We start from the raw sequence: 10,767 nt of genomic DNA, 5'->3' as shown, positions 1-10,767 counted from the left end.
CAACCCTGGGTCTCCCACTCTTAACCCCTACACCACACTGACTCTCTTGTGTGTTTGTCTTTTTGCTCAAAGCACATGCTTTGACATCCCATCCTTTATTTATTGACTACATTTCTGTTCCACCCTCCAAGCAGCTCAGGGTGGCATAGATGGTTCGCTCCCCACCGCATTTTGTCTTCAAAACAATCTTGTGAGGTAGGTTGGGCTGGAGGCTGTGACTGGTCCAAAGTTAACTAGTGAGCTTCCATGGCAGATTGGGGATTTGAACCTGAGCCTCTCAGGCCCCAGTTCAACAGTAACCATTGTCCCATGCTGCTGTCTTCTGCTGAGTCAGACCACTGGTCCACCTACCTCACTATTGTTGACTTTGGCTGGCAGGACCTTTCTGGGTATCAGGCAGAGAAAGGTGTTTGCCAGTACCCGCTACCTGAGATCCTTTACCTGGAGATGCAGAGAGCTGAACCTAGGACCCCTTTTTACATAAAATGGGCTCTCCGAATCATCACAATCGGGGGCCTTTCAAGAGATGTCCTCTTCACACACACCCACACAGTTCTTTTTTAAAAAATTCATTATACTGAAAATGTGGCTGACCACTTCAACCTGAAGATCTGGCTGAGCATGCCATGCCCACCCTGTTTAGACAGCAAGCGCATTTATGCTCTCCCACGGTATCAAATGGACCCTAATCGGCTTCAGGTGGCTCTGTGGGATCCAATGCCCCCTGGCGTCTCATTGAATGAGCTGGTGGAGGACTGGGGTAACTAATCCATTGACGACGGAGGTACTGTACCTGGGTCGTGGGGGTTTGGAGGTGGGCACCAGGCTTCCCACACTGGTATGGACACCTCTGGTGCCGGCCCAGTCGGTGAAGAGCCTGGGAGTAACACTGGATACCTCCTTATCTATGGAGGCCCAGGTTGCTGCAGTCGCCAGATCTGCATTTTTCCATCTTAGGCAGATCAGGCTACTGAAGCCCTATCACTATCCTCAGGAGAGATTGCCACTTCCAGGCTTGATTACTGCAACTCACTCTACGCAGGCTTACCCTTGAAGCTAATCCGGAAATTACAGCTGGTACAAAACGCGGTGGCGCACCTGTGCGGGCTCACGTTTGGCATGTGCTCTGTCAGCTCCACTGGCTGCCAGTTGAGTACCGGATCCGCTTCAAGGTGTTGGTAATTACCTTCAAAGCCTTATACAGCCTGGGACCAACATATCCAAGGGACCGCCTCTTCCCATATACACCTCGGAGAGCGTTATGCTCCAAGAGTCAACATCTCCTGGTGATCCCTGGCCCAAAGGACGTCCACCTAGCCTCGACCAGGGCCAGGGCTTTTTCTTCCCTGGCCCCTGCCTGGTGGAAAATGCTCCCAGTCGAGATTAGGGCCCTGTGGGATCTTCTTCAGTTCCGCAGGGCCTGTAAGACGGAGCTGTTCCGCCAGGCCTTTGGCTGAGGCAGTGGACGTCTCTATATGTCCTCCCTGAGGTGGTTGTCACCTATCCACCTATCCATCTAGTAACCCAAATAATATATACCTAGTTACATCAATGGGCTGGATTCTCCCTACGGCAAGCATGACTATTGATTTTATATGTTTTAATGTGTTTTAAATTTTATTGTATTTATTGAACTCTTGTGACTTGCCCTGAGCCCGTTGACAGGATGGGCACGATATAATGTAAAAAGAATAAAGGAACATTTTACCATATATGGTGGAGGTGTGAAAAAATAAGTAAATTTTGGAAAAATGTTAAAAATCTGATAAAAGAGATAACAGAAATAGAAGTCCAGAATACGCCAGAAGTGTTTCTCCTAAATATGATACCAGAAGGAATTAAAAGGGACGATCGTGAGGTTATACTTTATATTCTCACGGTAGCGAGAATCCTAGTAGCAAAAAAATGGAAAACGGATGCAATACCTAAAAAAGAAGAGATAATTGAAAAAATCCTAGAAGTAGTAGAAATGGACAGACTTAACTTGACGCTAGCAGGGAGAGATGATAATGTTTTTATGAAAAGGTGGAATAAAGTAAATAAATGGATGGGGGAAAAATGTATAATATATACTCCAACATATTATTTGTAAAAAGTGGAACACTTTTGTTTGTTCGATTTCGATTGATGTAATGGAAAATCCATAAATAAACAAGTTTTAAAAAAATACAGGATGGGCAGGATATAAATGCAAAAAAATAAAATTAAAAAATTATGTCCTCAGGCTCTGTCTACACATTACAAAGTCCACCTGTTTGTTGGGGAACCACACAAGGACTTCGTATTGCACATGCAACAGGAGTTTTGCGCCTCCCAGGCACACATCGGCTCTTACAGCACAGCCAGTAGTGACTGCATGGAGTGGTTTACAGAAACAAAAACAATGTTTGGGGGATAGGATTGCCAGCTGTGGGTTGAAAAATACCTAGAGAATTAGGGGGCGGAGCCTGGGGAGGGCAGGGAACTCAGCAAGATATAATGCCATAGAGTCCATCCTCCAAAGCAGCCATTTCCCCCAGAAGAACTGATCTCTGGTCTGGAGATCAACTGTAGTACCGGGAGAACTCCAAGTACAGCCTGGAGGTTGGCAACCCTAAAGGAGAAGCTGAAGCCACTTCTCCTTACTTGTGTGGGCAACAGCAGCAAAGAGTTGATTTGCGTCTGAGAGGCACAAAACGCCTGACACTAGGGTTGCCAGTTGTGGCTGACAACCCACCAAGAGAGTGAGTTTGCCAGACTCACACCATAGCATGATGTCATTTTTGATGCAGACATGATGTCTGTGCATTGGGGCAATGCAATGATCTAACGTCCGCTTTGGCGCACCAGCACGATTCTGGCAAGCCTCCTTTAATCCCTCCTGCTAGCGGCAGTGAGGTATGGGGGGCCAGTACCAGGAGGGTTCTCACTGTCGCTGTAGACCGTATCCTCCCCCTGCCCTGGTGTGATACAAAGTCATTATTTGCCAGACTCACACCATAGCATGATGTCATTTTTGATGCAGACATGATGTCTGTGCATTGGGGCAATGCAATGATGTAACTTCCGCTTTGGCACACCAGCACAATTCTGGCAAGCCTCCTTTAATCCCTCCTGCTAGAGGCAGTGAGGTATGGGGGGGCCAGTGCCAGGAGGGTTCTCACTGTCACTGTAGACCTGCCCTGGTGTGATACAAAGTCATTATGTTGTCCCCCATGCAGTCATGTACCAAAGTCTTAGAAGAAGCCACCAAGTGTGTGGCCAAGCTGTTGGTTAGGTGCTTTCAGTCTATCACCCCAAGAACGAGACCCAAAAAACTCACATTTCCAGGATAAAGACAGGCAGCCCTAATAGCGACCCATCTGGGGATCTGAGCCCGCCATTAGAACACGTGTACTATTCCTTTGTCCGCATCAGTGTGAGGACGTTGGTGGGTGTTATACCCCTCGCCCCTCCTTACCTCTACCCGTACCAATAGGCACACACCACCTAGTTGCAGGGAAAGAATTCTCTAGGCCAGAGATTTGAACATTTTGTCTAGCACTCTCTTACCCCTCCTTACGTTGGTGGGTGTTATGCCCCAATAGGCACACACCACCTAGTTGCAAGGAAAGAATTCTCTAGGCCAAAGATTTGAACATTTTGTCTAGCACTCTCTCACTCACACACTTAATTCTTTCCTTTTTTTGTTTTGCAAGCCGTCAGTAATTAGCACATTTACACTGTTGCTTTTATATTAGCAGCAATGTCAACTGCCAAGTGTGGCAAGCACAGACTCATAAAATTTGGTCTCTCGAAAATCATTGGGGGTGTGTTAAGAGAGGGAAAAAGAAAGGGGAAATGTGCCCTGAGCACTTAGGGTTTTTTAAAATTTCAATTTGCTCTTTATGGAATATTATTTACAGCCACATGAAACAGAACGAAGGAACGCTAAGCCCTCTCTCTGCTCAACCGGTGAGAGGTAATTGGCGCCGGGCTGCTGTTTATTTCCAGATAGCCATCTACTGGCGTTCTCACAAACAGCATTGCCTTGGAAGAAGTGGAGGAAGACAGAACAAGGGAAAAAGTGCAGGAATGATCCAGAAAGAATGTTAAACAGCTCAAAGTGTTAGGGTTGGATTTGGAAGGCAGCAATGGGGAAGGGCGGTTGGCTACCATTGAGTCAGAGGAAGCATGTTGCCTTACTTTATTTCATTACTACTTTATATTTATTTTGTCACTTCCATACTGAAAGTATTCCAGAGCCATGTACAGTTATTAACCATGCAATCCTAAACAGATTTACATTCTTCTAAGCCCATTGTAATAGACTTAGAAGCACTTGACACTGGTTTGGTGTGCAATCCTAAACAGAGACTTAGAAGCACTTGACACTGGTTTGGATTGCACTGTCCGGTACCCAACACAAGTGATAAAAACATAGCCGTCTGCTCAAGTCGATACTGAAAAATCACATTTTTGCCCTGCTTCCACCTTCACCTTACCAAGCTGTTGGTCAGGTGCTTTCAGTCTATCACCTCAAGAATGAGACCCCAAACTCACATTTCCGGGCCAAATTCCTGTTTGACCCCCATTGTTCCACAAGAATCTGCCCTGGCCTTGTCCAGAAGCCTGTGCATTTGAAACCAAGCACAAGCAATCCTCTTCAGCTGAAGAACACATGATAGGTTACAATTTACTTTATCATTTTAGTTAGAAAATGTATATATGTCGCCTCTCCAGAGACCTGCTCTCAAGGCTGTTTACCATGTAATCATAAAAATGGCAATGTAGGAATTGCCAATATTTTTAAAAGACACAAAAATAAGCTAGGGGCATAAAAACAGATAGAATGCTATGCTCTTTGATGTGGTTGTTGTGGCCAGGGGCCTGGCCAAGTGCCTCCCATGGGGCAGCCAGCATGAGAAGGCCTACTCAGCTCAGCTTGCACCTTGGTTAGGTTGCCAACAGGCCTGGAGAAAAATGTCTTCTCTATTGTGGCTTCATGTGCAGTAAGGTTGTCAGCAGGGTGCTGGCAACCCCTGGAAAACTCAGTGGACGGAGTCTGGACATGTGGCATCACACCAATGCTGCAGTGTGATTATTGGCACATACCCAGAAGTGATGTCAAGGTGTTGGGGTGACATTACAGGATTCACCAGAAACTTTATAATTTTACCATAGAGTTTCAGGTGAATCCTAAAGTGTCACCCGAATATGGTGACATCACTGCTGGGTCTGTGGTAGAAATGGCATTGTGGCCTCAGATTCCTCCACTCCCTTTTTCCTCCCACTGCTTTGTGGGGTTCCAAAGCAGGAGTTCTGCCAAAGTGGGAGAGACTTTGCACTGTTAATGTTTGAAAATGAGAAGCTGAAGCTTTTCATGGCATTAAGGTAAAGAACATCAGCTGGTATTCCCTGCAGATCAAGCTGATATTAAAGGGACAGCTGGAGAGACCAGTTTAAAAGTTGTCAACCCTAGTCCCAGGGCATTGTAACATCCTCGGTGATGAGACCATGCCAAGCTCTAATGTGGCTCCTTGCACCACAACCCCCCGGTAGGCAACCTCTAGGTCTGGGGAATCTACCACATTGGACTAGCCTCTCTTTTCTTTCCTCAATGAAATATTGCTGCTCAGAGGGATGGAAACATTTTGTACGCTTTTTGTTAAGGCTCTTGTGAGCAACCCCCGCCCCCGAAATAGCATGACCTACACAGTAAGGGAGCTTTTAATGGCATGTTTATCAGCTCTGGTCTTTCGAGCCTATCGGCGCAAACAGACCACCCACATGGAAGCTTCAAGGCTTGGCAGGGACTCCAGATTTTCCTCCATATTTCTTTGTTTGTGTGAGCGTGTGTATGTGTGCCAAAGTGGATGGACCAGCTAGCTTGGGGACTCATGGTGCGAAGGCGGTGCTGTCTCTTTGCTACAAGGCCCAAGAGAACAGCTAAACAGTTTTATATCTGTGTTTATAACTGCATGGGTGGAAATCAAAAATAGAAGCATGTGTATTGCTGTACATACACCCACACACCACAAAGTTATGGTGGCAAACTGGAATGATCTATGATAGTCACAAATTCAGGGGTATTTATTTTTTAATTTAGGGGTTTTGTTTTTAATACTTACCGATATGGAGATCTGATCAGGAGTGAGAAACCCTAAATCGAAAATTGTCTATGGCCCTTTTTAGCCATTGCAATTTTGATGCTCAAACTTCACCTGAGGGAGATCATGATACCGCATGATCCTCTTGATATGTTTGCTAGTCATTTTGTGTGAATATAGCAACACACATATTTTCCAGCTTCATTATTCATGAGCATATACTCCTCATACATCTGCATATATTAAAGCTGGAAAATACACGTATCACACGATTTACACAAAATGGTGACTGTGCCTATGAGAGGATTGTGGATAGTATAATATACCCTTACAGTTTGAGTGCCAAAACTATAATGATATCAAAGAGCTTACATGAATCTTGAAATTCACTGGATTTCACACCAGTGTCAGTCCCAGAGGTAGCAAAACTTTTGGCCCTACATTCAGACATCATGAAAAAAATTACTCAAAAAATAAACCCAGAATTCCTAGAATTCATGCACATGCACACACATGTGAAGACTGAAGAATTTCTGGTTCCAAACAAGAGGGAAGGCAGGAATGGGAAGGGATAGACAATGAGGTATAAAACCTGAGTGTATTGACTACTAATGTATGCAAATCTATATTGTGGGCTTGCATGAGATTTATACCTGTTAAGCAGCCTTGGCTCATCCTGAAAGTACTTGGACATTCATGAGGGGGCTAAAAATTCTATTTTAGAGACACACACCCCGCCAAAAAACAACAACAACACTCCTCTGACTCCATGCCAGCTTGTGGATGATTCAATAAAATATGGAACTTTATAGGTACAAGAGTTTGGCTAACTCAAATAAAACAAGACATCTGTGGACAGCCATTGGTTTTGTGTTGCCTGGTGTGAAAGTGGGAAATTTCAGCCACAAACTACCTGGAAGTTATCCTAAAGAAGCCACACTGAGATGAAGTGGCTTGCGCAGGACAAATTCCCAGTGACTTATGCCTGTAAAATCATGGTGGTAACTCTCAGCAATATTTGGCTTCTGCTAGGAAAAGTAGGCTTCCCTTTTGGATGACATTCACAGGGGAAAGGTTTACCAAAAGTGTATTGGCCTACATCCCAGCCCTCCACTAAGCAAAGCTTGTAGCCTTCCTCCAACTCAAGTGGCTCTTCCTCCAATGGAAAAGCCTCTCCAATGAAGAGCCACTTCAGTTGGAGGCTCCATAGACTGGAAGAACTACCTCCAGTCTGAGGCAGGATACCACCCCTTCCATGGAGAATTTAATGAAAACTCCATGTTCAAGAAGCAGTATTTAATTATTTGTTTATTTATGTTACTTATAGTCTGCCTTTCTCATAGGAACTCAAGGTGGATTACACACAGCATAAAGCTGAGTACCAGATACCAGGGATAAACAGCAAGGGAGGCAATCTCCGTTATGCCCTCCTTTTGAGGTTGCTGGAAGCATTGTGGCATGCTGCGCTAAAGAATAGGAAGAAAATGCTAGACAAGGTGTACCTTTGGTCTCTCCTTCTGTTCTTTTCTGTGGTTAGCATGGACATATTTCAGTTGAGCTGTTTTGGGTTGTTGTTTTTACAAAAAATGGACATTCTAATAGGCCAGCTTCCTTCCTGTCTACTAAACGCAACAGGAGACAGCTAAAACCCCCACCATATAACATCATTCTTGTCTCTCTCTCTCTTTTCCTCCCAAAACAGGTACATCTGACCTGAGCCCTTTCCCTGATCCTCGTCAGTTTGACCGGCCCTTTTCTGCATTACCGGGCCTGACCGAGGGCAGGTTTTCAGACCCTCGGATGCATTTTGGACCCTCGGGGGCAATGTCCGCAGCCTTCCCTTACGCAGCCACACCCTCCGCCACTGGAATTGGAGGCATCAGTATGACCAGCATGCCTGCCGCCTCTCGCTTCCACCATACATACCTTCCCCCGCCTTACCCAAGCTCCACCCAAAACCAGAGTGGACATTTCCAGACCAACCCATCCCCTTACCATCTGTACTACGGTACATCCTCCGGGTCATACCAGTTTTCCATGGTGGCCGGGGGAGAGCGCTCGCCCACACGGATGCTTCCCTCTTGCCCAAGCGCATCGTCTGGCAACAGCTTGATTAACGCCAGCCTCGCCAACCAAAATGATGGCATTGAGGCGGACGGGAGCCACAGTAACTCGCCGACAGCTATGACAACTACTGGGAGGATGGACGAAGCTGTCTGGAGGCCATACTGAAGAGGACCAGTAGACCAGCCACCTTTCACTTTCCTTGAATTAGAATGCCCAGCAGTGTGCTATGTTAAGAATTAAAACGAGCGGGTAATTGAAAAGGGGGCTGCTGCGGTGGCCTTAGCAATGCTCATCCCAAAGATAAGACTGCTCTTGTACAAGACATAGGCAGTTGATTAAGCAAAGACAGGCTGGAGAGAGGCTGAAATCTGTATGCATTTCAGAAACGACAAAAAACTGTTTACCATTGCTCCTTCAGGTTCCCCCTTGACTGGCATCCATCATGTTCTGAATGTACATAGGAATGTATAGAATGGGTTGCTTTACTTCTTTGCAGAGAGATGTCTGAGAGAAAAAAGCCCTAATCAATCATCTCAAAGGTCAAAGGATTTTTAAAATAAATGTGTGTGTTTTTTTTAAAAAAAAGTCAGAAAAGTTTAAGAATATTATAAGATGCCCAGGCTGCAAGGGTTGGATCCTGTCACCCCCTTCCATTAAGCAGGATCCTATGACTTCCCTCCGCTAAGTCTTTCTCTATCAGAGGAAGCCTTTGTTTGGCTTTCTGCCTTTGTTGGAGGAAGACTTAGCGGAGAAGAGTCATAGTGGAAGGGAGTTACAGGACCCAGCCCCAAATGTCATAGTCCTGTTTTTTCTAACATGCAATATTTATCATCACTGGACAAAATAAATGTGTTAAATCAATGAACTGGCATTGGGACTTCCTATTACTGAAGACAGCAAGCGAGATGTGTAGAAACAGCTCAAAAGCCTTTGTGCTGTCACATCCTGCCCCCCCTTTCCTTCTAGACAGCAGCTGCAGCCCCACCAGGATGTAGGGTTAGCTGGTTGCCTCATGTGGTGGCTTTGGGGCACTGGGGGGAGGCAGATCTGACCCATGGGGCTCAAGACACTGGGAAGTTCTTCCACTGAAGTGACTGTAGCTGCTGTCTGTGCCAGTGGGTCTTGTACCAAAGAACTTCCCAAATGAAGTTGCATCTCCTGTTAATTAGCACCAGTGGTGGGGTACCATTTTGAATTTTCTGCCTCCAGAACCAAATTGTCTTGGCCTGGGTTTGTGACTCTGCAGTCCTTTAACCACAAACAACACCCCAGAACTCTTCTGATGATGTGCGTGGACGCTAATCTGGGAGAACCGGGTTTGATTCCCCCCACTCCTCCACTTGCAGCTCCTGGATGACCTTGGGCAAGCCATAGTTCTGTCAGAGCTGTTCTCTCAAGGACAGTTCTCTCAGAGCTCTCTCAGCCCTGCCTACCTCACAGGGTGTCTGTTGTGGGGAGGGGAAGGGAAAGGAGTTTGTAAGCTGCTCTGAGACTCCAAGTGAAGGGCGGGGTATAAATACAATCTCTTCCTCCTCCTCCTGATATGCCAGAGCCAGCCAGCTGGATTCGAAATTGTACAATTCTTGAGCATCATCCCACAGAAACAATGAAGTTGGAGATGTATGTATTAGCTGATCAACAAGGGCTTGGTCTTCATTATTTGATTTTATTTAAGATATTTATAGCTGACTTTTCCATGATTTTGTGCAAGGCAGCCTACAGATCATAAATCAAAAACCATGCCCACATGGCAAATTGAATTGTTAAAAGGTCTCAAACCATAGGAGAACAGCAGCAAAGCTAACAAAACTAAACATCAAAGAAGCCTCTTAAGCAGGAAAACAACAGCATCTTTGGGAGCAGTCGTATGCAGGACTACTCAAGTCCCATTTTATTCAATGGGCTTGCTCCCCCGAAAATGTTCTTAGGATTGCAGCCTTTATCTGGTGTCTGAATAATGGTATTCTGGGGGATCACATCAGGGGTCATTTCGTAGAAAAAGAGCTAGGGGAACTCATTAGCATAACTCATTAGCATATACCACACCACCTGACATCAGGGGCCCGGCGGTGGACCTGCAAGGCTAGCGGGAGTGCGAGGAAGCCCCGCGAAGGGCCCCCCTGACCCCAGGCAGACAGGGGTGGGGAGAGGCGGGGAGGAAGCAACTTACCCTCCCTCTTCTCCTGCCTCCTCCTGGCTGAATGAGGTCTGGAAGCGGGGCAGCCGGAAGCAGGGGGCGGGGCTTCGTCATGTGCCCCGTCCCCCTGCACCTCACCCAGGGGAACTGCGTTCCCCCCCGAAATGACCTCTGGATCACATTTATGATGGGCCCCTCATCTTTCTGTTGTGCCACCCAACCAAAACAGCCAATTGGCATGCTTCCATCTGTTTGTACAGGGCCATCTGCACATGACCTAAGCTGCTGCATATACTCACTGTCACATAGGCCCACTTCTCACTGACATGGTCAACTGTACTGCTGATTTTCTACTTATAGGGAATCGTCTTTGTATAATGGAGAGTTCCATGATGTGAGGCCCCCATCTCACTGTGTCCTGCATTTTTAAAATTCTTCACTGGCCCTCAAGGCTGATCCCATAGGGGATTACCCATTTTTTGTATGTTTACATCT

The 10,767-nt window shown here is 46.1% G+C and overlaps 1 protein-coding gene across 1 annotated transcript in view; it reads left to right on the top strand.

Annotated features, from left to right (window-relative positions):
• RUNX3 (runt-related transcription factor 3) overlaps positions 1 to 9,469 on the top strand; it is a 91,625-nt gene extending 82,156 nt beyond the window's left edge. Inside the window, exon 5 of the mRNA XM_015411620.1 lies at positions 7,771 to 9,469. Coding sequence (XP_015267106.1) covers positions 7,771 to 8,300 — 530 coding nt within the window. The 3' untranslated portion in view covers positions 8,301 to 9,469. The remainder of the gene's footprint in view (positions 1 to 7,770) is intronic.
• Positions 9,470 to 10,767: the final 1,298 nt, after the last annotated feature.

This window comes from Gekko japonicus, unplaced genomic scaffold (genome assembly GCF_001447785.1).
Source record: "Gekko japonicus isolate JY-2015 unplaced genomic scaffold, Gekko_japonicus_V1.1 scaffold62, whole genome shotgun sequence".
NCBI lineage: Eukaryota > Metazoa > Chordata > Lepidosauria > Squamata > Gekkonidae > Gekko > Gekko japonicus.
The sequence above is the reverse complement of the archived record's forward strand: the minus strand, read 5'-3'. Positions and strand labels throughout refer to the sequence as shown.